The sequence below is a fragment of the Salarias fasciatus genome, chromosome 13 (assembly GCF_902148845.1).
Source record: "Salarias fasciatus chromosome 13, fSalaFa1.1, whole genome shotgun sequence".
Lineage (NCBI taxonomy): Eukaryota > Metazoa > Chordata > Actinopteri > Blenniiformes > Blenniidae > Salarias > Salarias fasciatus.
Genome location: NC_043757.1, coordinates 28329672 through 28352968, shown reverse-complemented (window position 1 = coordinate 28352968; position 23297 = coordinate 28329672). Strand labels below are relative to the sequence as shown.

The following is a 23297-nucleotide window of genomic DNA, read 5'->3' as shown; positions in this document are numbered from 1 at the left end:
AGAGCAGCTGTAGAGTCACTATAAAGCAGCTGTAGAGTCACTATGAAGCAGCTGTAGAGTCACTATAGAGCAGCTGTAGAGTCACTATAAAGCAGCTGTAGAGTCACTATGAAGCAGCTGTAGAGCCACTATAGAGCAGCTGTAGAGCCACTATAGAGCAGCTGTAGAGCCACTATAGAGCAGCTGTAGAGTCACTATAGAGCAGCTGTAGAGCCACTATAGAGCAGCTGTAGAGCAGCTATAGAGCAGCTGTAGAGTCACTATAGAGCAGCTGTAGAGCCACTATAGAGCAGCTGTAGAGCCACTATAGAGCAGCTGTAGAGCCACTATAGAGCAGCTGTAGAGCAGCTATAGAGCAGCTGTAGAGTTACACGAGGCTACAGGTTGCAGAGCTCTGAGCTGAGTTGATTGGATGCTTTTAAGAAACATCTGCTCCTTCAGAGCAGCCCTCAGGACCGGGGTTGTCCCTGTCATGTCTGCAGTCCCTGTCATGTCTCTCATTGTGGTCCTGGAGCTGTCACCCTCCCAGCATCCTCAGTGTGTTCTGCTGTTCCTGCTGTGGCGTCTGTCGGGCTGCTGGTTCAGTGACTCCCGGTCTGGCCCGGTGCTCAGTGACGGTCCTCCTTCATTCTAGATCAGATGAAGCATTTAGTAATGAAGAGACATAGAACAATGCAACTTACATCACATTCACACCAGAGTGGATGAATTGTTGATGTTCAGAAGTAGACATGCTGGTGGAGGAGCCAGGATCTGGGTCACTAGACTGGCTGGTGTTGCCCCCCCCCCCCCCCCCCCCCGGCTTCCTGCTCATGCTGCTGTTTGCCGTGCAGCTCCTGGACCTGATGCACACCCTGCACACCCGCGCTGCCAGCATCTACAGCTCCTGGGCCGAGGAGCAGCGCCACCTGGAGGCCTCCGGCAGGAGGATCGAGGCCGACTCCCAGACCCTGTGGACCAGCTGCTGGTGCCCCCTGCTGCAAGGTAGCCCCCCCCCCCGCCTAGCACAGACAGTGGTACAGTCCACCGTCTGTCTCAGATCTGTGGTCGTCTCATTTCAGATGTAAAATTCAGATTTTGTTTAGTTTCACTTCACATGGATGTTTATCGCTCAAACCCTGAATCCACCACAAGCCGTCCTCACTGAGCTGTGTCCTGCTGTGTCCTGCTGTGTCCTGCTGTGTCCCCGCTGTGTCCCCGCTGTGTCCTGCTGTGTCCTGCTGTGTCCTGCTGTGTCCCGCTGTGTCCTGCTGTGTCCCGCTGTGTCCCGCTGTGTCCCGCTGTGTCCTGCTGTGTCCCGCTGTGTCCCGCTGTGTCCCGCTGTGTCCAGGCATCGCCTGGCTCTGCTGCGACGCCCGGCGCCAGGTGCGCATGCAGGCCCTCACCTACCTGCAGAGGGCGCTGCTGGTCCACGACCTGCAGACCCTGGACGCCGCAGAGTGGGAGTCCTGCTTCAACAAGGTGCTTCAGCCGCCTCAGCCGCTCACCGTCACACACCGTTCACAGGAGTCCTGGGTAGGACCCCCACAGCAGGAGGGTCCAGCCCAAAACCAGGACCCGGTCTCCTAAGACCACCACAGGAGCCAGACTGAGTCCAGAATGAAGATCAGGGTCCAGGAGGAGCGGAGCTGGCTAATCATTACAACTGTGTGTGTGTGTGTGTGTGTGTGTGTGTGTGTGTGTGTTCTCCAGGTGCTCTTTCCCTTGCTGACTAAGCTGCTGGATAACATCAGCCCAGCAGATGTTGGAGGGATGGAGGAGACCAGGATGAGGGCCTGCACCCTGCTGTCCAAGGTGTCACACACACACACACACACACACACACACACTGGTTCAGCCTGTGCTGTGAGGGCTCCTGCAGGTCGGAGCGCCGCCGTGTCCCACCTCCGGGTGGCGCTGATGTTTGTCCTCCGCCCTGTTGTCTCAGGTGTTCCTCCAGCACCTGTCCCCCCTGCTGTCCCTGCCCACCTTCGCCGCCCTCTGGCTCACCATCCTGGACTTCATGGACAAGTACATGCATGCAGGGTCCAGCGACCTGCTGGTGAGCAGCGCCGAGCCGAGCCGGGACGCCGCCGCAAGACGGCCTCCAGCAGGACGGCCTCCAGCAGGACGGCCTCCAGCAGGACGGCCTCCAGCAGGACGGCCTCCAGCAGGACGGCCTCCAGCAGGACGGCCTCCAGCAGGCAGTAAACTGTGTCTCTGTGTGTGTGTGTGTGCGTCTCTGCGTGTGTGTGCGTGCAGCTGGAGGCCATCCCGGAGTCTCTGAAGAACATGCTGCTGGTCATGGACACGGCGGGGATCTTCCACAGCGCCGACTCCCGGACCGGCTACTCCGACCTGTGGGAGATCACCTGGGAGCGCATCGTCTGCTTCCTGCCCCACCTGAGGGAGGAGCTGTTCAAGCAGACCGTCATCCCAGGCACGCAGGCGCACGCACGCACGCACGCACGCACGCACGCACGCACGCACGCACGCACGCACGCACGCACGCACGCACGCACGCACGCACGCACGCACACACACACACACACACACACACACACACACACACACACGCACACACACACACAGCGTCCAGTTTGTTGACGTCTGTCTTGTGTCACTTGTAGATCCTGCACCCAGTCCTCCAGCAGAACCTGTTCATCCCACCACGCCCCCTGCAGGCCGACCTCCTTCACCTCCAGGGTCTCCTCCTCCTGCTCAGCCCCCCTCCCCCGTCCCGGTCCCGGGGAGTCCCTCAGAGGCTCCGCCCTCCAGCAGGCCTTCCTCTCCTCAAGAGCCTCAAGCAGCCGGGACGAGCGGTGAGGACAGGACAGACTGGACACTAGAGACAGACTGACTGGACACTAGAGACAGACTGACTGGACACTAGAGACTGACTGGACACTAGAGACAGACTGACTGGACACTAGAGACAGACTGACTGGACACTAGAGACAGACTGGACACTAGAGACTGACTGGACACTAGAGACTGACTGACTGGACACTAGAGACAGACTGACTGGACACTAGAGACTGACTGGACACTAGAGACTGACTGGTGATGGTGTACACCGATTGACGATCCGCTCCGTGCAAAATAATACAAAAACATGACATTTCAACAGATTTATTTCAGAAAACGTTTAGTTGTTATTCTTGTATGAACAGTTATTTTAATGAACAACCGAAACATGAGTGTTTATAAAAGCCCCCCCCCCCCCCCCCCCCCAATCTGCAGAAAAAACAGCATCCAATCTGAGCTAGCTACCACCATAACTAGCTCGCCTCTTAAATGGTCAGTGAAATGAAAAATAGCTTTCATTTAGCACCTAACTTACCAACCAGTTAGCTACTGCAACTGTATTATTACATTTTTATTTAATGCTTTCAAGTTCACAGGGCCTGGGTAAATATATTTACCCCTCAATGTTATCAAAGCTTACTTGACTTTATATCGTCCGCAGTGGCTTCAACAGTCTTGTGCTTTGAGCTCAGAGTGTTTCCTCCAGGCTTCATGAAGTCAGCTGTGCAGTGAGGAGGAGTGCACAGTGCATGTAGGGGGCGTGGCCTCAGCAGCCTGCAGCCAGCAGTGAGCTGTGTGCAGTGATGGAGGAGTGGACTTTGGCATTAAATCTGGTTGTTTTAGCCGAGACTGTGCTGCAATATATTCCCCCCAACTAGATTTAAGTTCCCTGTTAAGGGCTGACCTTCAGTTTTGTAAATTTCTAATTTATTCTCGTTAATTCCCACATACTCCCGTTAATCCCTGTTAATTCCCATATATTCCCGTTTATTCCCATGGAAAGTTTCCAACTTTGAAAATTCCTGGAATTTTGCAACCCTATTGCTGACGTTGATTACAGACAGACTGGACCGAGGGGGGGTCACAGTGGACTGAACCCCGGCTCTGGATCCAGGTCTCAGACCTGCTGACTGCATTAGGCTCCTGGTTGCTGGACTGTCTGGTCCTCATGTCTCTGCTGGCTCTTCTGTCCCCTGCAGGGTCGGACCGCTCCTCCCCCGGACCCCCGGCCCCCAGCCCGGCCCCCAGCCCGGCCCCCTCCCCCCTCATCCTGCAGCCCCTGGCCTCCCCCTTACAGGTGGGCGTGCCCCCCATGTCCCTGCCCATCATCCTCAACCCCGCCCTGATCGAGGCCACGTCCCCCGTCCCCCTGCTGCCCGGGCCCCGCCCCTCCAGCCCCTCCAGCCCCACCGGGCCCTCCGGCCCCTCTGACGAGGCCAAGTAGAGGCTCCGCCTCCCAGCTCCCATCATGCTCTCTGTTGGCCGGACCCCATCCTGAGACCAGCTGGAGGGACTGAGCTGTGAGCCGTCTCCACTCTGACCTCTGACCTCTGACACCTGGGTCTCCAGACACGCCGCTCCAGCTCCCATCGCAGGACGTCACACCTGTGTGTGTGTGTGTGTGTGTGTGTGTGTGTGTGTGTGTGTGTGTGTGTGTGTGTGTGTGTGTGTGTGTGTGTGTGTGTGTGTGTGTGTGTGTGTGTGTGTGTGTGTGTGTGTGGTGTGTCAGTGTAAAGTGGGGCCCGTGGCATTCTCTCCTCGTATATCTTATTTATTAAGTGGATACAGGTGATGGAGTGTGTGTGTGTGTGTGTCCTGCGGCCATACACAGCCTCCTGTGTGGAGCTGTGTGTGTTCAGGATCTGAGTCCTGAACAGGAAGTGACATCATGAATATGTAAATATTATATATAATAAATCTATAAATGACAGCCGATGTACTTTTTACGATGTAATAAACCTGATGGAACCTCAGTGCTGGGAGGAAGTTCTGTTCAACGAGCAGCCGAACGCCTCACACACACTCACACACACTCACACACACAGCTAAACAACCACTCCACTGTTTACAAGAGTAAATAATAATCATCTCAGTCCAGCTGCTGGTGTGTTAGTGACCAGTCCTGGAGGCCCGAGTTCCACAGGAGCAGTCTGGGATCTGTTCCTCGGTCTGGGGTTCTGTTCTGGTCTTCCGTCTGGGGGTTCTGTTTTCAGTCTAGGTTTGTTAGTCCTGCTGTGTCGTCCAGGACCCTGGAGGACAGGACCTCAGAAAAAACACTTCTGACGATAAATCATCCTTTCATTGTGATAAAAACCTTTCCTTTATTGGTTTCTGGTGGGAAATCAAACAAATCATTGAGTCATGTCAGAGATCTGACAGAAGAAAAGCAGTTTGGACTCAGAGTGAAGAACTTTTCTGTGGTTTCATTTTCACATTTTCATTAGACACATTTTGATGTGCTTTTTGTGTTGCTGCTCCAAACGCTGCAGGACGAAACGCAAGTTTTCTCTTCAGAAGAATAACAGGAAGTTTGAAATGTGGCGGCTGGACGAGAGCCACGAGAGTCAGGCACAAAGATTAACACACACACACACACACACACACACACACACACAGAGATGATATCAAACATCTCTCAAACGTGAATACAGTAAAACCTTGTGTCCAGACGAGTTTATTTCAGTTTGAATCTGAATAAAACGGACTAGAAAACTTCAGCATGTTTGTTGAGACAGAGCGTTTCTCCATCCTGCATCCAGCCTGCTGCTGCTCATTCAGCCCCATGCATTTCAGGCCCCTCGGGCCCCTCTGACCCCTCTGACCCCTCCGGCCCCTCTGACCCCCCCTCAGGCCCCTCAGGCCCCTCTGACCCCTCAGGCCCCTCTGGCCCCTCCGGCCCCTCCGGCCCCTGAGGCCCCCCCTCTGGCCCCTCCGGCCCCTCGGGCCCCTGAGGCCCCCCATCGGGCCCCTCCGGCCCCTCAGGCCCCCCCTCGGGCCCCTCCGGCCCCTCCGGCCCCTGAGGCCCCGCCTCGGGCCCCTCCGGCCCCTCAGGCCCCTCGGGCCCCTCCGGCCCCTCGGGCCCCTCAGGCTCTGGGCTGCAGTGTGGACGGATCAGCGTGTTGAAGGCGTCAGCAGTCATAACAGGAAACGTGAGCGCTCTTTCGAAGCCGTTGAAGTCGCTGCAGAGGCTGGAGGTGTACGCTCCGCTGTTGTCCAGCAGCAGCCAGTCCCCCACCCGGAGCTCTGGGATCCACACGCTGTCCAGGACTTTGTCCACACAGTCGCAGGTCGGACCCCAGAGGAGAGACTTGAGCCGGGGCTCGCTGTCCCCCACGGCCTGGAAGAGGGACGGAGGGAAAGACACGTTTCAGTTTGGGCTCACCATGTTCCGTTCTGGACGTCAGAATTCCAAGCAGCAGTTTCTCTTTGACACGAGAAGACAGGAACGTGTTGGACAAGTGTCTCTGACCTCCCTGCACCGTCTGAACAGCTGATGCTGGTCTTAAACTGATCTGTGATCAGATTCATGTGATCATCTGGGTGGAAATCTGACTGCAAGCGTTAGTGCTGCTGATGGTTTGGTGCTGCATCGTCTTCATGTCTTACAGGAAACGTCGTGTCGTTTAAATCCGGCTCTTCTCTTGGGCTTTCCATGGAAATGCTAGAAATTGTAAAACCAGTTTTTACACTTGCAGAGCTGCGTCTGTGCATGTCGATCGGAGGGAAGTTGGCCGTTTAGCTGTGGAAAGAGGTTTTGCGGAGGAGCGAGGCTGCTGGATGCTGCTGGATGCTGCTGTGGTCGACCTGCTGGAGGCTGAACCTCCACCTCCGTCCAGCAGGTTTCTCTTCATCCCTGCTCTCAGCTCCCCCAGGTAGAAACAGTCAGTCAGCCGCAGCCGCTAGGCCCAGTTATCGATGTCGGGGACAGTAACTGAGGGGGCGGGGCTTAACCAAAGGTCCATTATGTACTTTTAATAGTGTTTAAATTAGAGCCTATATGAGCTCATCCAAGACATGGTTCCACCCTTGTCTTCGTGTCTGATCGAGTGTAAAATCCAGTGTTCTGCCAAAAGATCCAGGTTTATTCTCTATGTCAGGGGTCACTAACTGGTGGACCGCGGTCCGGATCCGGACCCAGATGCCGTCCAATACGGACCTGGACTTGTAAAAACTAACAGGGTTTAAATTTGACAAGTCGATCCTAGTTTACCAGCGCAGCTTTTCTATTGTTTACGGTATTATTTTGTCAGCTGGCTTCTATTTTACCGGCGCATCTTTTCTAGTTTTCACGGTATCAGTATGTCAGCTCAGAAAACACACAGACCAAAACACAAAGATTTTGACCAATCATTCCCCATCAAGTCTGAACTGAGGCACAGAAAATAAGCAGTCTTAGAGCCAGTAGGATCAGTCCACCAGGATCCTGACAGTCACTCACTGCCCAACGTGCAAACGAATGTTCCCTCAGAGATGCTTGGATTCTGGGGCAACACACAAAAAAAAAAATAGTGATGGGGAGGTTGTCAAGGAGTGCATGAATTCATTTGATTTGATAGTCAGCTATTGATGACAGACGCTCATAGAACTACTAGGTTACATCAGCATAAATCACACTAATTCAGTTAGACGTTATGATGTTCCGGACCTTTGCTTTAACAAATTATCCCTGACCGGACCTCTGTGAATTTTAGTTGCATACCCCTGCTCTATGTCCTCATTTCCTCTCCTTCTAGAGCAACCCCCCCCCCCCGAAACCCCCCGGCTCCCAGCTGCTCCCAGCTGCTCCAGCACCTCCTTGTCGCCACGCCCCCCCTCCAGCCCCCCCGCTGGGTTCACGCCGTGCCAGCTGTGAGTGTTCGGTGGTATTCACCCTGTGAAGATGTGGTTCGATCTTCATGTTTTCAGGAAAGTTGAGGATGCAGTTCAAGGAGCCGTACACGCCGTCGTTGATGTAGTACTCCATCCTTCTGTTTCCAGCCTCGTCTGGTAAAAAGACACGTTAAACGGTTAAAGGGCGGAGTTAGCAGAGGAATGATGATCTGCTTTAGACTGCTGTACGGCGGAGATATACCGGATCTGGAAGATTTGTGATTCAGAGTGGAAAAAGAATCCCAAACCACCAGAAACAGCAGATATTTAGGACATTTGAAGATGATCAGCAGCATCAGATCAAAGACAGAGAGCTGGCAGCATCCGGCCTGGATGTGAGGAGGAGATATTTACCACTGCTTCCATCCGTTTCATTAACGGCGGCTCTCTTGGCGATGACATTCACTGCCAGTGTGAACGCTGACTCCACACAGTATCGGCCTGGTTCTGCGATAATCCTCACCCCGCTGTCAGGAGGGAAGAGTTCATCCAGCGCCTCATTAATGACCTCTGAAAACTAGCAGGAGGAAACAGGAGGGGTTAGCTTCATGTTTACGGCTGTCCTGGAGTCTCATGCTGCTCACTGTGGCCGATGTTCTCCAGAAGAGGCCAGAGAGCTGGAAACGCTTTGACCCTCCAGGCTACTGCACCACTGACTTACCTCATCAAAGCTCACAGAGTCATCCGTTCCACTGAACCCGCCGCCGATATCAAGGAGGCTCATCTTGAAGTCCAACGATCTCTGAAAAACACAGTGACCACAGGTGTGAGTGCTGGCTGCGACAAACACACCGGTCCAGGTTCTCCTTTAATGAACAGCAAGACCTGCAGGGATCCGTGAAACCGCACAGCGACAGACAGCAGCCAGGAAGCTTCCTGGACAGAGTTCTGGCCCTGTGTGTCTATTTGCTGGGGATGTGAGCATCCTGTCAGGAGGCCAGTTAGTCCACCCCCCTCTACCTTTACACCTGGAACACATGACAGGACTCTTCCAGTCTCCAGAGACCACAGACCTGGAGACAGCAGAAGACAGACGGCTCCAGATCGTCCTCCTCTGATCCTCCAGTGTGTGATAGAGTCTACAGAGCAGAACACACCAGAAGACTCCTCAGAGAGTCGGCTCCTTCAGCCTCAGTCCTGCAGATCTGCTCTGAGAGTTTTCCCTTCATTCATCACCACTGTTGATAGCCAGTGCGGAGCTCTGTCCCTCAGTTCACTCCTTCATACCAGCGTCGCTCCTGCAGCGATTCCCCCATTCTTCCCCCACCATTGCTAATAATGGAGAAGAATAAAAACATGGGGATGTCTGGCAGAGATGCAGATGAATGAATTAAAACTGTTCAAACAGTTTTAATTCATTCATCTGCATCTCCAGATCGGGGTTTGAGTGTGAGTGGAGAAAATTCAGTAGCGATACAGTTATTGATGACTGATGACTCACTTTCTGCACTGCTGGGTTTAGGAGCTCTGGCTTTTCTGTTCACTGACATATAGTGAATATATTTCACTGTCATGTGTTCCTGTGTCCAGCTCTGACAGCTGAGGTGGGTTTTTAAAAGCAGCAGATCAACACTGTGGTGAGGCGGAGCTGTTCAGCCAATCAGGGAGCTTCATCAGGAGGGTGTGGCCAGGTGGCTCCTCTCAGCTCCACACTACAGGATCTCTGATGGGAAATATTAAACAACTCGTTATCTACGATCTGCCCTTCTGACGCCTCCCGAGCAGCTCAGACCGAAAAACATCTCTGAACACTCCGCAGGAAGATCGGACCCGAACTCATTTCATCCTCCACACAGTCGGACCTTTGCCAGCTTGGATCGGGAGGAGAAGACCAGGCCTGAGTTCAGCCTGATTCTCCAGTAGTGTGAACCGGATACGGCCGGATCATGTTTATTCAGACCAGTGGCTATCGACTACTGGCCCGGTGGTTCCAGAGGAATAAGACCTGAAAACCCATGACAGTCTGACTTGACCCTGGTTTCATGTGGAGATGTCAAACTGAACGGAACCGTGTCAGCGCTCTCTTCCTACGCCGATGACTTACCGCTATATCGAAGACGTGTCGGGAATCTGCTATGGCCTGCTTGAAGGCCGAGCTTTCTGTGCACCGACTGCCCACGTGGAAGCTGACCCCGGTGACCTGTAGACCCAGCTGTGCAGCTCGTTCCAACAGTTTACCAGCAGAGGACAGTGGCACTCCGAACTTTGGACTGAGTTTCAACTCTGACTTGGAGTCATCAACAGCAATGCGTAGAACTAATCTGCAAAGAATCATTCCTCAAAATTCTTTGTAAACTTGCACCAAATGTGGGATCAACTTACTTGGCGTGGGCGTGGAAAGAAGAGATTTTCAGCAGCTCCTCCTCATTATCAAACGTCATGGTGTCCACGCCCTGAGAGCAGGCGTATCGGATGTGGTACGATGGCTTGGTGGGATGTGCATAAATGATCTTATCTGGCGTCACCCCAAGAGACAGAGCCAGGTCGATCTCGCCCTGAGTGACAGTGCAGTGAGCTTCCAGTGAGTGAACCTGAAGGACACCATGCACATAAAGTCTTGGCAGGAATCCATGAATACCTTGCTGGCACAGTCAAAGCCTGAACCCAGAGCGCTCAGCAGCCAGAGAACTGCTGGAGTGTTGTTGCACTTGACTGCATAGAAAGGCTGGACCCGGGGCAGGTTGGTGGTCCACCTGAGGTAGGCCTTCAGCACACAGTCCAGACTGGCCACGTAGAACGGCTGTTGATTCCCCTGAAGAAAGAAAAAGAGCCTTTAAATTGAAAATTGGACGATCAGCAGGGAAAGTTTTCTAGAAGAGCCTCTTTAAAAGGAACATGTAGAGAATCTCTACAGGTCAGTGTGTGCATCATGAACGGTGCCAACAATGCAGCTTGCAGACACTTTCTAACTCTTTCTTTGACTGTCTGCTTCTTCTGACTTCACAGGGAACCTGAGATCAAGTGAATTTTTCCTTGCTTGATACTGAAGTTTGGTCATTTGTCCTGTTCCAGGGTGGTGCCCCAGAACTGTTAATTCATAAATCACAAACATATTTAATTCATAATTCAAAATTTCCCACAGCCCATTTTTTTATTTATCCTTTTTCAATAAATTAGTTATTTGTGACATTGCTGATTAATCAATAACATCCTAATAATAGGTGATTTGATGGTTAAATTTCTTAGGATGTTCTCATTTCCAAGTAACCAATTGTCTGGCATTATTAATGGATTTATATACAATTTATTCTCAATAATAATTGATCCTTGGATGAATTATTTTTGTTTTACAGTGAAGAGTCTATTAACTGATGGTATTAGTAAGCAGCAGCGGTTTTTGCCAAGAGCAATGTTTGCAGGAACCCAGAGTACACTGGGGGGGCTCTATGCTGCTCATGTGGTGTGTGGCGGCCCCTGGTGGGCACAAGGAGGAACAGGAAATTCAATGTAACATGATGTTCCTAGCCTCGTAAACCAGCCCCGCCCACTCCTCATCCAGATTTGGATTTGGAGTTAAGCTCAGTCTGGATAGGAGCCCATTGAAACTTTTTGCAGGGGGTGTCGGTTACTCCTTTGACTGACAGGCACTTCAGCCAATCAGCGCTTCAAAACAATACGTCATCAAAATGCGTTCGCTTCTATAAGTGTTAGCTTTAGCTCATTAGCTCTAGCTTCTCTACACGCAAAGACACGCGAAAACGTCTTTTCCTGTTAGAAACTCACCAGGCGCAGACTCTTGCTCTTGCTTGATTGTTGTTGTAATTCTTGGTATTTTGGCTGTAACTTTACTTACTGCAGCTTTCAGACGATGGTTAAAGTTAAAGTCCGCTACGTGCAGCGATAGCGTCACTTCCGGTTTAGCCACCGGATTTCGCCAAAAAAAAATTGAGAACAAAAAGCGGCAACACTGATTGGCTCAGTTGTTTCACGACCGAGCTGAATCCCCTTCTATGGGCTCCTACCCAGACTGAGCCCAACTCCAAAATCCAAACGTGGATGAGGAGTGGGCGGGGCTGGTTTACGAGGCAATGATGTTCCTGCATTTACTCAAATTAATAATTGATCAAAGTGGCGAGTCGCCTCTGGTAATCCAAGCGTCAGTAGTTATGGACTACGAGCCGATGTGATCCGGACAGTGGCGCCATCTGGACTGCCGGTGATCTCAGCGTCATGAAGAACCAAACATCCTCTGGGTTCTGAAACCACCGCGTCTGACCAGGTTTATCAGCATTTAGGAGACATGAAGCAGGTTCCCCTTAAAACCTGGTCTCTGATCAGTGGTACCAGCCTTTACTGCTGAAATAGACAAAACCAGAACAACCGCCCCTGTTTCAGTTCTGATTGACTCAGCAGACATCCCATCAACACCAGGCAGGTTTTCCTCTGGGGTACATGGACCTCATCACCCTGTCTTCACCCCATGTCTGATACTCACTGCTGAATCCAGCTGGATTATTTTGTGGTCTATGAAGTCTCTGATGGTCTCCCCGTCGTCCAGGATCTCCACGTCTCGGCTCACAGGGAACACAGCAGGCATCGCTGATGGCCCGGCAGTCACCGCAGGGTGTCAGGAAAATACAGAATGACATGCAGCAATCAAGAAGCACACAGTGATAACAAACCCCCAAACTGCACAAAGACCCTCAGTCCAGAGGAAGCAGACCCACCTCTGTCCAGGTGCTGCTCCATGTCCCAGTCTCTGGTGACGTTTGATCTGCAGTGAGACCCAACAGCAGACTATGCATACGATGAACATGCTTCAAAGGTACAGAAAAAAACATCCTTCTGCTGTAGGATGTGTGTGTGTGTGTAACATATAATGCAATGAGTGTGTAAACAAACTGAACACACATCCTCTATAGAGCCAGCCTGATGGCCAGGTTCCTCTAAACAGGACTGATGTTCAGTATTCAAACTGTCAGCTGCAGAGCGACAGACTCTGACTGACATGTGGAATCATTCATCCGGGATCCGTGTCCCATATACACACACACGCACATATATATATATATATATATATATATATATATATATATATATATATATATATATATATATATATATATATAGATATAGATATAGATATAGATATAGATAGATAGATAGATATATGCATACTCTGAGCAGCTCCCACACAGGTCTGCATCCACTGAAGCTATGTGTGTTTTAGTATATGTCAGAGTCAACGTGGCTCACACACACACACACACACACACACACACGTGGACTGGCTTCGGTTCTACTGCTGGGATCCGTGGTTCTTGTGCTGGACCGTCCAACGGACTGTCCTCAACATTGTCCTAGGCTTTACTTCTTATTGTCTCATGCTAGCTGTTGCCAAAGCTGTCCGTCCCTGGGAGAGGGATCCCTCCATACTGTGGTTCTCCCCAAGATTTCTTCTTCTCCCACTGGGTTTTTGTAGTTTTTTCTTGCCGGATGTGAGGGTCGAAGGCGGTGGTTGCTTCGTTCTGTCTCGTTACTGTAAATATTGACATATTACCATTATGCTTATTCACTGTTTTTACTTTTACCGACAAATGTAACATCTTGAAGCCCTCTGAGGCAACTGTTGTTGTGATACTGGGCTATACAAAAATAAATTGATTGATTGATTGACACACACACAGACTTCCAACTATGAAAAGTTGTAACATCTTTGTCTTGCATATCTGTAAGTAAATAATAGTTTTGTTGTTTCCAGAGTTGTTTTTTCCTGTTTTACAGAAGGAAACCAGTGTCCAGATGTTTCAGGTCTCCCAAAGTTCAAAATAATTCCAACAGAGTCCCTGTTCCACTGGAAATGTGTTTTTCAGAGAAAGCTTTCTTTTGTTTTCTCCATGTCTCGGTCAGACAGTATTTCAGGAGAATCCACCTGATGTTCTGCTGCTGATACTAACGAACATCAAGGCAGAAACAGAAGTCGTTTTTTACTGGAAGAATACAGGGAGCTCTGTCTTTTGGTAGACTAGTTCTTTACATGCTCATTGTTTTCAGTGTTCTGCGGGCCAGCTCACTGGCTCTACCTTCAGAACCAGGGCAGAATCAGGGCAGAACCAGGGCAGAACCGGGGAAGAACCGGGGCAGAACCAGAGCTGGTGGGAGAACCTGGCTCCAGGGTTGGACCGGTAGGTGAGCTGCTCGAGGTGTTAGTGCAGAAATGGCTTCAGATGTGAGTGAAATGAGTTGGTCCGGCCTGTCAAGGTGATTGTTCTACCGTTCTCATTGACAGAGGGATTGTGGAACCTTCCATGTGAACAGGGTCTTTCCCCGGGCGCTCAGGGAGGACAAGGTTGTGTCCAAGTGCCGGAGAGGCGAGTCAACAGTCACACCATGAGGCCATGTCAGGACACTCTTTAATGATGATGGAATGATGGATGGAGACACACTGTCAGCTAACATCCCACAGAAGCAAAAGACAAGCTGGAACAACCCGGCAGCCGGACCAGCAGAGCAGCAGGTCACTCATCAGTTCGCCTGTACAGCAGGAAGCTCCAAGCCAAGCTACTTGCTATATGCTACATGCTACATGCTACATGCTACATGCTACATGCTACCCTCCTCGTCTATCAACAGCTTCCACGTCTTTTAGCTCTTCTTCATCGTCTCTTCTGGTTAAATGTTTCACACCAGATGAGCATGCAGTTCATCCCGCTCCTATTGTTCAGACTTGAGAGCAGCTGACTCCTTGACCTCCACCTTGATGACAGGCTGGTAGGCGTCTGACATGGTGGCCTGAATGGTGACTCGGTCGCCGTGGTAACTCAGGATGGGACCGCCGGCTTTGCTCCTGACGAAGCGGCGGCTCGTGTCATGATACATCTCACGATACATATTGTAATCGCACCGTCTGTCCTCGTCAAAAACTCCCACTGCGCACCAGTTGGAGTACAGGTTGAAGTCGTAGGGGTTGGAGAACATCACGGCCACCTTCTCACTGGGCTGGGGGTCGACCCGGCACTGGAGGTCATAGGTCACGACTCCGACGGCCCCTCGAGCCGTGTGAGGAGTCTTGATGAACAGAGCACTCCCCACCTCACCGGGGGGGATGGTGGGGGGGAACGGGGAGGAGCAGCTCCCGCTGAAGGTATACCACCTGTTCAGCAGGGAAAGGGTTAATCATGAACATGTGAGACCTGGTGGAAGCAGAGGAGCGGCGTTACCTGGGGTTACCGAGGGTACAGTCACTGCATCTGTTCACCACCTCGATCCCACACTGCCGGTGTGTGGGGCAGGCGTCAGCGATGGCCTGGACCACGCCCGTCACTGCGGCGCCGAACCCCACCGCGGCGGCGACAGCTGCGGCGGCAGCAGTGGCGACGGCGGTGCCCGCCACGATGGTGAAAACTCCCGCCGGAATCTCCATGAGCCTGCGGAGACACAACACGCCGTTTCTCACCGGAGGGAACGTGACGGATCATATGAAGCTGCCTCAGGTTCCCAGGAAGACTCTGCATGGCCTGGAGATCTGCAGGCCCAGAGAGGGAGCGCGAGGAACCAGGATTCAGGCAGCAGCAGTGATCAGCTGTTCTACCTGAAGGAGTGAAAAAGCCCGGAAATGTTCTGTTAAATATCAGCATGCTTCAACGTGTTCTCTGGAGAACACCCCGCGACAGCGTCTTCAGACAGCCGCAGTGACAGTACCAGCTGACTGCAACAGCAACATGACCAGCTGTCAATAAAGTTTCCCCATTTCACCCCTGACGTCCAGTTGTTGGTGAATTTAAGGTTTTGGAAATGCAGCATGTGTCTGAAGCCAGATGGTACAGAGGCAGGCTGGTGGTCACCTGCTTATGAAGGGTTGAGGCAGGAGGACAAATTACTCCGGAGCAGGCAGCAAGGGCGTCCAGGACTCGAGACGGACGTCCAAAACCCAGAACACACAGAGACACAACTCCAGGAGTGTCTGGAGGCCGGCAAGAAGAAGGACCGTACGGCAGCCAGGAAGACAGACACCAGAGGGATGGGAGACCAGAGGACAGAGGAGGGATGGAGACATGTCCTGAGCAGGGGTCCTGGAGGGCTCAGGGAGGAACCAGGGTCTTATGATGGTTCTTTACAGCTGCCTCAAAGTCCTGGTCCTGGCTCCGACTGGCGGACTGAAGAGGCTCAGCATTTAGTACCATCTTGAGAGCCTGAATCCAAAACCAGAAAGGTTTTAGTGGACAACAATCGTTAGGTTACTCACGTAACCCCGGTTCTCTGATAACCTCCCTCGGTATCTCACTATGGGAAATGCCTCCTGGCGTGACCGATCATGGAAGCTCCAATGACACCACGTCTGTCATGTGACAGACCAATCATCTCGAGATGCATGGGGCAGCCCGCCCCCCTTATAAGCGGCCCCCGCGCTACACCCACCATTGTCAAGTGTAATTCTTCCACTCCACTGATGCAAGTAGGGCAGTGTTGTGAGATACCTCACTCGGTTATCAGAGAACCGGGGTTACGTGAGTAACCTAACGTTCTCTTTCAAACCTCCCTCGGTATCTCACTATGGGAGATATAGCCCACTCCCGGATTTGCATGCTCCGAAGCCCACAAAGCCGCGACCCGCGATGGGTCGACACCCTCAACCTTCCCCTAGGGCTAGCACGCAATTAAGATGTACCCACACTCAGGACTGAATGAGCCAGAGACGTCTCGGTCACGTCCAGCCTGTAATATCGGATGAATGTGTGTGGGGACGCCCAGCTGGCAGCGGCACAAATGTCCCTCACAGATGTGCCCTTAAACAGGGCCCATGAGGTGGCCATGCCCCTGGTGGAGTGGGCCCGCGGCCTCTCCGGGGGCTGCAAACCACGACTTTCATACGCCAAGATTATAGCCTCCACCACCCAGTGTGACAGGCGCTGGCGCGTCAGGGCGCTCCCCTTATGAGAGGGAGCCCACGATATGAAGAGCTGGTTGCTCCTCTGAAATCCCTTAGTCCTGTCCATGTAGATGCATAACGCTCTCACAGGACAAAGGAAATTGAGTCGTTGCTGATCCTCCCCTGCAAACGGTGGTGGGTGAAAAGTGAGCAGCTCAAGCGTGGAACAGCTGTAAGCAGAATCACTAACCTTAGGCACAGACGCCGGGTTAGGACGCAAGGTCACCTTCCCATAGTCTGGGGAGAATTGAAGGCAGGAGGCGTGCACAGACAAAGCCTGTAACTCACCTATCCGTCTAGCTGACGTTAAAGACAGCAGCAGGATAGTTTTAAGAGAGAGCACTCTTAAATCTGCACATTCTAACGGCTCAAAGGGCAAACTTGTGAGCGCCTCCAGAACTGTGGGTAAATCCCATGATGGGACCAGGTGTTTACGCACGGGACGCAGCCGATGCGCCCCCTTCATAAACCTCTTAATTAGAGGATTCTGCCCGACAGGTGCGCCTCCAAAGCCCACGTGACACGCCGAAATAGCGGCCAAATAGACCTTAATGGTGGAAGAAGCTTTTTGACCGTCCAATAAGTCCTGCAAGAAGCACAACACATCCGGGACAGAACACTGAAACGGAATGATAACTTTAGTCTCACACCATTTTTCAAACGCGCGCCATTTATTGTCATATAATGATCGCGTGGCAGGTGCTCGTGCGCACTGAATAGTCTCAATCACCCTCGACGGGAGACCAGACTCGTGTAAATTCACCCTCTCACAAACCAAGCCCAGAGAGCCAGATGTTCGGGGTTCGGATGAAAAATCTGCCCGCACGCTTGCGACACCAGGTCCGTGCGTAACGGTAACGGCCACGGCTGGCCGTGTACGAGCTGTATCAGCTCCGCCATCCACGGCCTGCTGGGCCAGTAAGGAGCTATCAGGATTAATGAAAGCTGCTGCTCTTTCACTCTGATCAGCGTTGGAGTGATGAGATAGAGAGGAGGGAAAGCATACAGCAGCGCGTTTGGCCACGGGTGCGCAAACGCGTCCGCCCCCAGCGGCGCGTCCCTGTCTCGTAATGAGAAGAATAGGGGACACTGCGCGTTTTCGTGCGATGCGAAGAGATCTACGGACGCTCGGCCGAATCTCTCCCACACCCGGAGAAGCACCTCGGGGTTCAGTCTCCACTCCCCGTACAAGGGATTTCCCCTGGAGAGTAAATCTGCCCCGCTGTTCAGTGCACCCGGAAGATGCACTGCGCGCAGCGATAACAGGTGTTCGCTGCTCCATAATAACAGACTCTGAGCCAGTCTGTGTAATTTTACGGAGCGAGTGCCTCCTTCCCTGTTTATGTAGGCCACTGCTGTCGTGTTGTCCGCTCTGACCAGCACATGACACTTTCCCAGGAGGGGCAGAAAATGTCTGAGGGCTAGGAACACAGCCAACAGCTCCAAGTAGTTTATATGAGCCTGACGGAGCGTCGGGGGCCAGGTCCCGTTCACTGACCTCCCCCCGAAAACCGCTCCCCACCCCGTTAACAAGGCATCGGTTGTAACAGTCTTCCTCATCATAACCGCTCCCAACGGGACGCCGGCTGAGAATATCTCCGGGTCCCTCCAGTGACGGAGAGCCAGGAGGCATCCCGGGGAAACCCTCACCATACGCCTGAGGTGACGTCGTGCGTCCAGACGCAGGGAGGATATCCAGCCCTGAAAATCCCTCATTTTCAGCAGCCCATGCGGAATGACAGATATTGATGACGCCATCATCCCTGACAGCCGGAGACAGTCCCGTAATGACACTGAACTTCCTCTCCGACATAAAGCCAGGTGTTGGCGAAATTTCTCCACTCAAGCATGGGACAGAAAACCCCGAAATGAAACAGAGTCTATTTCGAGGCCCAAATACTCGATCCTCTGAGTGGGAGACAAACAGCTCTTTACGGGGTTTATACTGAACCCCAAACTGTACAGCCTGTCCATCAGCTTTCGCGTATCCCCCTCCGATTTCTCTTTGCTGGATCCACAGAGGAGAAAATCGTCCAGATACGCGAACACTCTGAGGCCCGATGCTCGCATCCATTTCACAGCTGCTTCCACACACTTGCTGAAAACTCTTGGGGCGAGTGACAGCCCAAAAGGCAGGGTCTGATACTTGTAAGCCGTTCCCTTGAACGCAACCCAGATATATTTCCTGTGTGCGGGATATATGCTTATATGAAAATAAGCGTCCTGCAGGTCCACTGAAGTGAACCAGTCGCCTGGACGAATGGATCGAAACAGAACCTTGTGCGTGAGCATTTTGAATTTGTACTTTCGGAGGTGTAGATTGAGGAACCGCAGATCAATGAACCTCCTTTCTTTGGAATGAGGAAATACCGGGAATAAAACCCCTGATTTCTCTCTCCCTCCGGTACAAGGCGAATTGCCCTGCGGCTTAATAGAGAAAATATTTCGCTCTCTAAAGCCTCTGCGGCTTCCCCCGCAGCTTCTGACGTCAGCACACCGTTGAAGCGGGGCAGCCTTACAGCGAACTGCAGCCTGTAACCCCTGGAAACCATTGTAAACACCCAGTGGTTCACTGCGCATGCGCGCCACTCCTCTGCGTTGACAGCGAGAGGGCCCGGTGGCCTGAAGCTCAACAGTGGAGCAGCTGCGCCCTCTGGGGGAGACAGACTATCCTGCACTTCTTGATTTTTCTTTTTGTTTTGTGTTCGCTGCGCTCTCTGCTTTATGACTGAGCCTGCCTGCGACAGCTTGTTTTTTATTGAAAAACCAGGAGAAGTGCTTGGTGTGAACATTGCGCTTCTTTCCACTTCCCTTAGAACTGTCCCCGTGGGGCGACGAAGGGGGGAAACGAAACTGTGCACTGGGGGAACGAGTGCATAATTCAGTCTGTGAACGGGAAGACCGAACGGGGCCGTTACACAGCGCTGAGTGGAACATTGGTCCAGAACATCCATCCTCCGTTTCTTGGGAGGAGAGGGAAACATGTGACCTGTTCCGGAGGGGCTCAGAGCAGGGATCTCTGTGAGTGCTGACTGCTGAGCCTCTGTGTCCGCGAACCACGACACCTAGGCCGACCGTTTTTTCTTCCCGTCCGGGGGGCGGGACGGGCAGGTCGGACCGGCGCCTGGAGCGGCAGCTGCAGTGGCAAAGGACTTTTGGGGCCAGTGTTTCTGCTGCTGAGCTCTGCGCTGGTGAGACGCTGGCTGCTCAGACATGCGCAGTCTGGGGTCCTTATAGCCGCTGCTGCGCGCTCTCGCCGCAGCCGCGAATCCCTGGCGGGGTGGCGGGGTGGGGTGAGAGGCAACCTTGCGAGGAAGGCAGAGATCAAAGGCTTCTCCCTGCTTCTTCCTCAGGTCACTGGTCTGCTGCATGGCCGAGACAGCCTCGCCAAACAAGCCCTTAGCCCTTGATGGGTCGAAGGGAGCATCAATAAAGACCTGTTTTTCCTGGTCCGACAGGCTGGAGAGATTCAGCCAGAGCGCTCTCTCTCCTGCCACTGCGAGCCCCATAACACAGCTGCAGCCCTGGACCGCACCCCTGGAGACCCGTAGGATGAGGTCCGTGACCACACACATCTCCTCCCATATTTTGGGACTTGGGGAGCCTTTATCCAGGAGGACCCCCATCTCCTGGAAAAGTTCGGCCTGGTAGGCTGTCAGCAGGGTGACAACATTTAAGCTGTTCACTGATTGGGCTGCTGATCTGTACATCTTTTGAAACATGGAGGCGGAGAAGCGCTCCATTTTCTCCGGGAGGCTGGGGCCCACCACGGTGAGCGTGAACCGGTGGCTGGGGTGGAGGTGGACTACCGGGGGATCTCCGAGGCCCCACTCCCTGCTGTTAGCCACTTCCAGGCCAGAGTAACCCTTGACGGGGACTCTGTGGCGAAACGGTTTATCCCAAAACCGCTTCATCTCCTCCATGCACGCTGGGACGACGGGCATGACCTGCTTCTTCGACACCGGGCGAGACGGCAGAATTTTGCCGTCGTATAAATCCCTCTCCTCGCCCTTGTCATCCGGTGACGCGGGCCAGTCTATACCCAGCCGTGATGCCGCCCGTTTACCTCGTCGACCTCCGAGGGTGAAGAGGGGGGTTGGATTCCTCCGCTAACTGAGCTGCTGGGTCGGGATGCTGGAGTCGGCGGGAGGATTGCGTCATCGTCATCCTCCTCGTTATCGTCGTTAAGGAGGTCCAGGTCATCGTCCTTCGCGTTGTCCGCGAGTGAAGCCTGGGCCTGCTGCACTCCCATACAGGCGATGCAGAGAGGATGTGGGTCTCTCTCTGAAATGGTGAAACCGCAAGAGGCCGGGCAGGGACGGGACTCGACGTCCTTTCCCTTGCCGCTAGCCGAGGAAGCGGTAGCCATAGCCTACCTCGACGGTCAAACTAAAGCCAAAAAACGCACACTCTCGCAACGAAAGCAGCGAAGTGAATCCTGAGTTGGAAATTCACGATCGGTGACTACCTTGACGGCGCGTCAGAAGAGCAGTTAAATGAAAATCCAAAATCAGGACCGCTGAGGAGCCAAGTGATGATCTTCACGTGGAAGAAAGCGAGAATGGTGGGTGCAGCGCGGGGGCCGCTTATAAGGGGGGCGGGCTGCCCCATGCATCTCGAGATGATCGGTCTGTCACATGACAGACGTGGTGTCATTGGAGCTTCCATAATCGGTCACGCCAGGAGGCGTTTCCCATAGTGAGATACCGAGGGAGGTTTGAAAGAGAACCTGACATATATGCTCCCGCCCCAGCAGACCCAGCCTCCAACAGGCCCCGCCTCCAGCAGGCCCTTCCTTCATAGAGGTTATGCATAGAAAGAAGCCGTTTTCCTGAATGTCTGAAATCTGAGTCATTCGGTCATTTGTAAGTTCATGGTGTGGCTTGCTGGTTTGAACGCAAGTTCAGAGGCACACTTTTCATTAGCTCTAGATTTATTTTGTTCCTTTATACTTTTCCAGTTTCTTAGCTGATTTTCAATCCAGGGATTCTATGAATCCAGGTTTTCTAAGCGAGAAGTGTATTGGTTGGGGGTTTCGTTATAAATTGATCAATGAAAATTAAAATTTGGGAAAGCAGGTATTAAATTTGGTTTTAATGTGAGCAGAAATATACTCTCTCTCTCTCTCTCTCTCTCTCTCTCTCTCTCTCTATATATATATATATATATATATATATATATATATATATATATATATATATATGTGTGTATTATATTATATTAGACCATCGTGAGACAGGTTAGTTTTACCCTGCTGATGATGTGTTGTTGCAATAGTACTATTGCAACAACACATCATCAGCAGGGTAAAACTAACCTGTCTCACAACGGTCTAACCCAGCTCACGTTCCCTATTAGTGGGAGAACAATCCAACGCTTGGTGAATTCTGCTTCACAATGATAGGAAGAGCCGACATATATAGAGCCCCTGAGTAGGTTCTATATAATAGAAACATAAAAAGTTAAGTAATGCAATTCCAATTCCTCTCTTTTCCTCTGACATCTTTAGGGTTTTATTTTACATCCTTTCATTTCCTCCTGCAGAATGAGCCTGTTTGAGGCAGAAAGGGTTTCTGGGAAGATATTCAATGGGAGTGGCTGAACAAGGTGGAGATGTGGTGGTGTAACCTTCATTCAGACAGGAGGAGGAGTCAGGCCTGGGGACGAGACGGCGTCCCAGCTGTGGACGCTTAAGTTTCATTTGAGCCAGGAGGGGGTGGAATCGAGTCCTGCCGCACTGGGTGAAAGTGTTTTAATGACATTTGACGTCAGATTTCTAATGAGGAGGGGTCAGTGTTGGACAGCTGCACGAGCCACGACATGTCCCACGACATGTCCCACGACATGTCCCACCCTGAACCGGAAACCAGTCTCTGCTCACTCAAAACACAACCAGAAGACAAAAGCTGCTTTCTCATGCAAGGACATGTATGAGTCTGACCGCTGTGAGAGTCCTCTGGTCCCTCTGTCTCAGGTCCCAGCTGTCTCTGGTCCGGCTGTCTCTGGTCCGGCTGTCTCTGGTCCTGGCTGTCTCAGGTCCAGCTGTCTCTGGTCCCTCGGTCTCAGGTCCCAGCTGTCTCTGGTCCGGCTGTCTCTGGTCCGGCTGTCTCTGGTCCGGCTGTCTCTGGTCCCGGCTGTCTCTGGTCCGGCTGTCTCTGGTCCCAGCTGTCTCTGGTCCGGCTGTCTCTGGTCCGGCTGTCTCTGGTCCGGCTGTCTCTGGTCCCGGCTGTCTCTGGTCCGGCTGTCTCTGGTCCGGCTGTCTCTGGTCCCGGCTGTCTCTGGTCCGGCTGTCTCTGGTCCCAGCTGTCTCTGGTCCGGCTGTCTCTGGTCCAGCTCTCTCTGGTCCAGCTGTCTCCCTACTCTGGTCCTGGCTGTCTCTGGTCCGGCTGTCTCTGGTCCCTCTGTCTCCCTACTCTGGTCCTGGCTGTCTCTGGTCCTGGCTGTCTCTGGTCCGGCTGTCTCTGGTCCCTCTGTCTCCCTCCCGGTTGTCTCTGACTGAAGCTCCTCTGTGACTCAGCATCCAGCCTCCAGCAGATGGAACAGAAACAGAAACTCTCCCCAGCCTTGACGCTGGTGCGTGTCCGTGCGCATGTGTGTCTGTCTGCATCACTCTGTGTGTGTGTGTGTGTGTGTGTGTGTGTGTGTGTGTGTGTTCTTGTATTTCTATCCTTGTTGGGGCCAAATGTCCCCACAAGGATAGCAAAACGTGAAACGACGTGCCTTGTGGGGACCTTTTTCCGGTCCTAAGTAGGAGAAACAGTGTTTTCTTGAC

At 52.5% G+C, this 23297-nt stretch overlaps 2 protein-coding genes across 2 annotated transcripts in view; one reads left to right on the top strand and one right to left on the bottom strand.

Annotated features, from left to right (window-relative positions):
- Window positions 1-4760, top strand: part of gbf1 (golgi brefeldin A resistant guanine nucleotide exchange factor 1) — a 42643-nt gene extending 37883 nt beyond the window's left edge. The window contains exons 34-40 of the mRNA XM_030107415.1: window positions 834-984; window positions 1331-1461; window positions 1693-1794; window positions 1928-2041; window positions 2242-2419; window positions 2610-2801; window positions 3987-4760. Of these exons, the coding sequence (XP_029963275.1) occupies window positions 834-984; window positions 1331-1461; window positions 1693-1794; window positions 1928-2041; window positions 2242-2419; window positions 2610-2801; window positions 3987-4231 (1113 nt within the window). The 3' untranslated portion in view covers window positions 4232-4760. The remainder of the gene's footprint in view (window positions 1-833; window positions 985-1330; window positions 1462-1692; window positions 1795-1927; window positions 2042-2241; window positions 2420-2609; window positions 2802-3986) is intronic.
- Window positions 4761-5297: 537 nt separating this feature from the next.
- Window positions 5298-12193, bottom strand: LOC115399832 (ornithine decarboxylase-like). Its single transcript, XM_030107414.1, has 9 exons — window positions 12092-12193; window positions 10235-10408; window positions 9979-10151; window positions 9701-9917; window positions 8318-8398; window positions 8014-8173; window positions 7658-7770; window positions 5715-6124; window positions 5298-5331 (listed from the first exon to the last, which is right to left on the bottom strand). Exons 1-9 carry the CDS (start codon window positions 12191-12193, stop codon window positions 5298-5300), a joined length of 1464 nt encoding a protein of 487 aa, XP_029963274.1.
- Window positions 12194-23297: the final 11104 nt, after the last annotated feature.

Bases quoted from the DNA above. Each gene is read 5' to 3' on its own strand.
- LOC115399832 (XM_030107414.1), bottom strand. From the start codon at position 12,193: ATGCCTGCTGTGTTCCCTGTGAGCCGAGACGTGGAGATCCTGGACGAC. The intron at 10,152-10,234 runs GTATTCATGGAT...ACTGTCACTCAG, and splicing joins GCTTTGACTGTGCCAGCAAG to GGCGAGATCGACCTGGCTCT. The intron at 8,399-9,700 runs GTAAGTCATCGG...TGTGTTTTTCAG, and splicing joins GACACGTCTTCGATATAGCG to AGATCGTTGGACTTCAAGAT.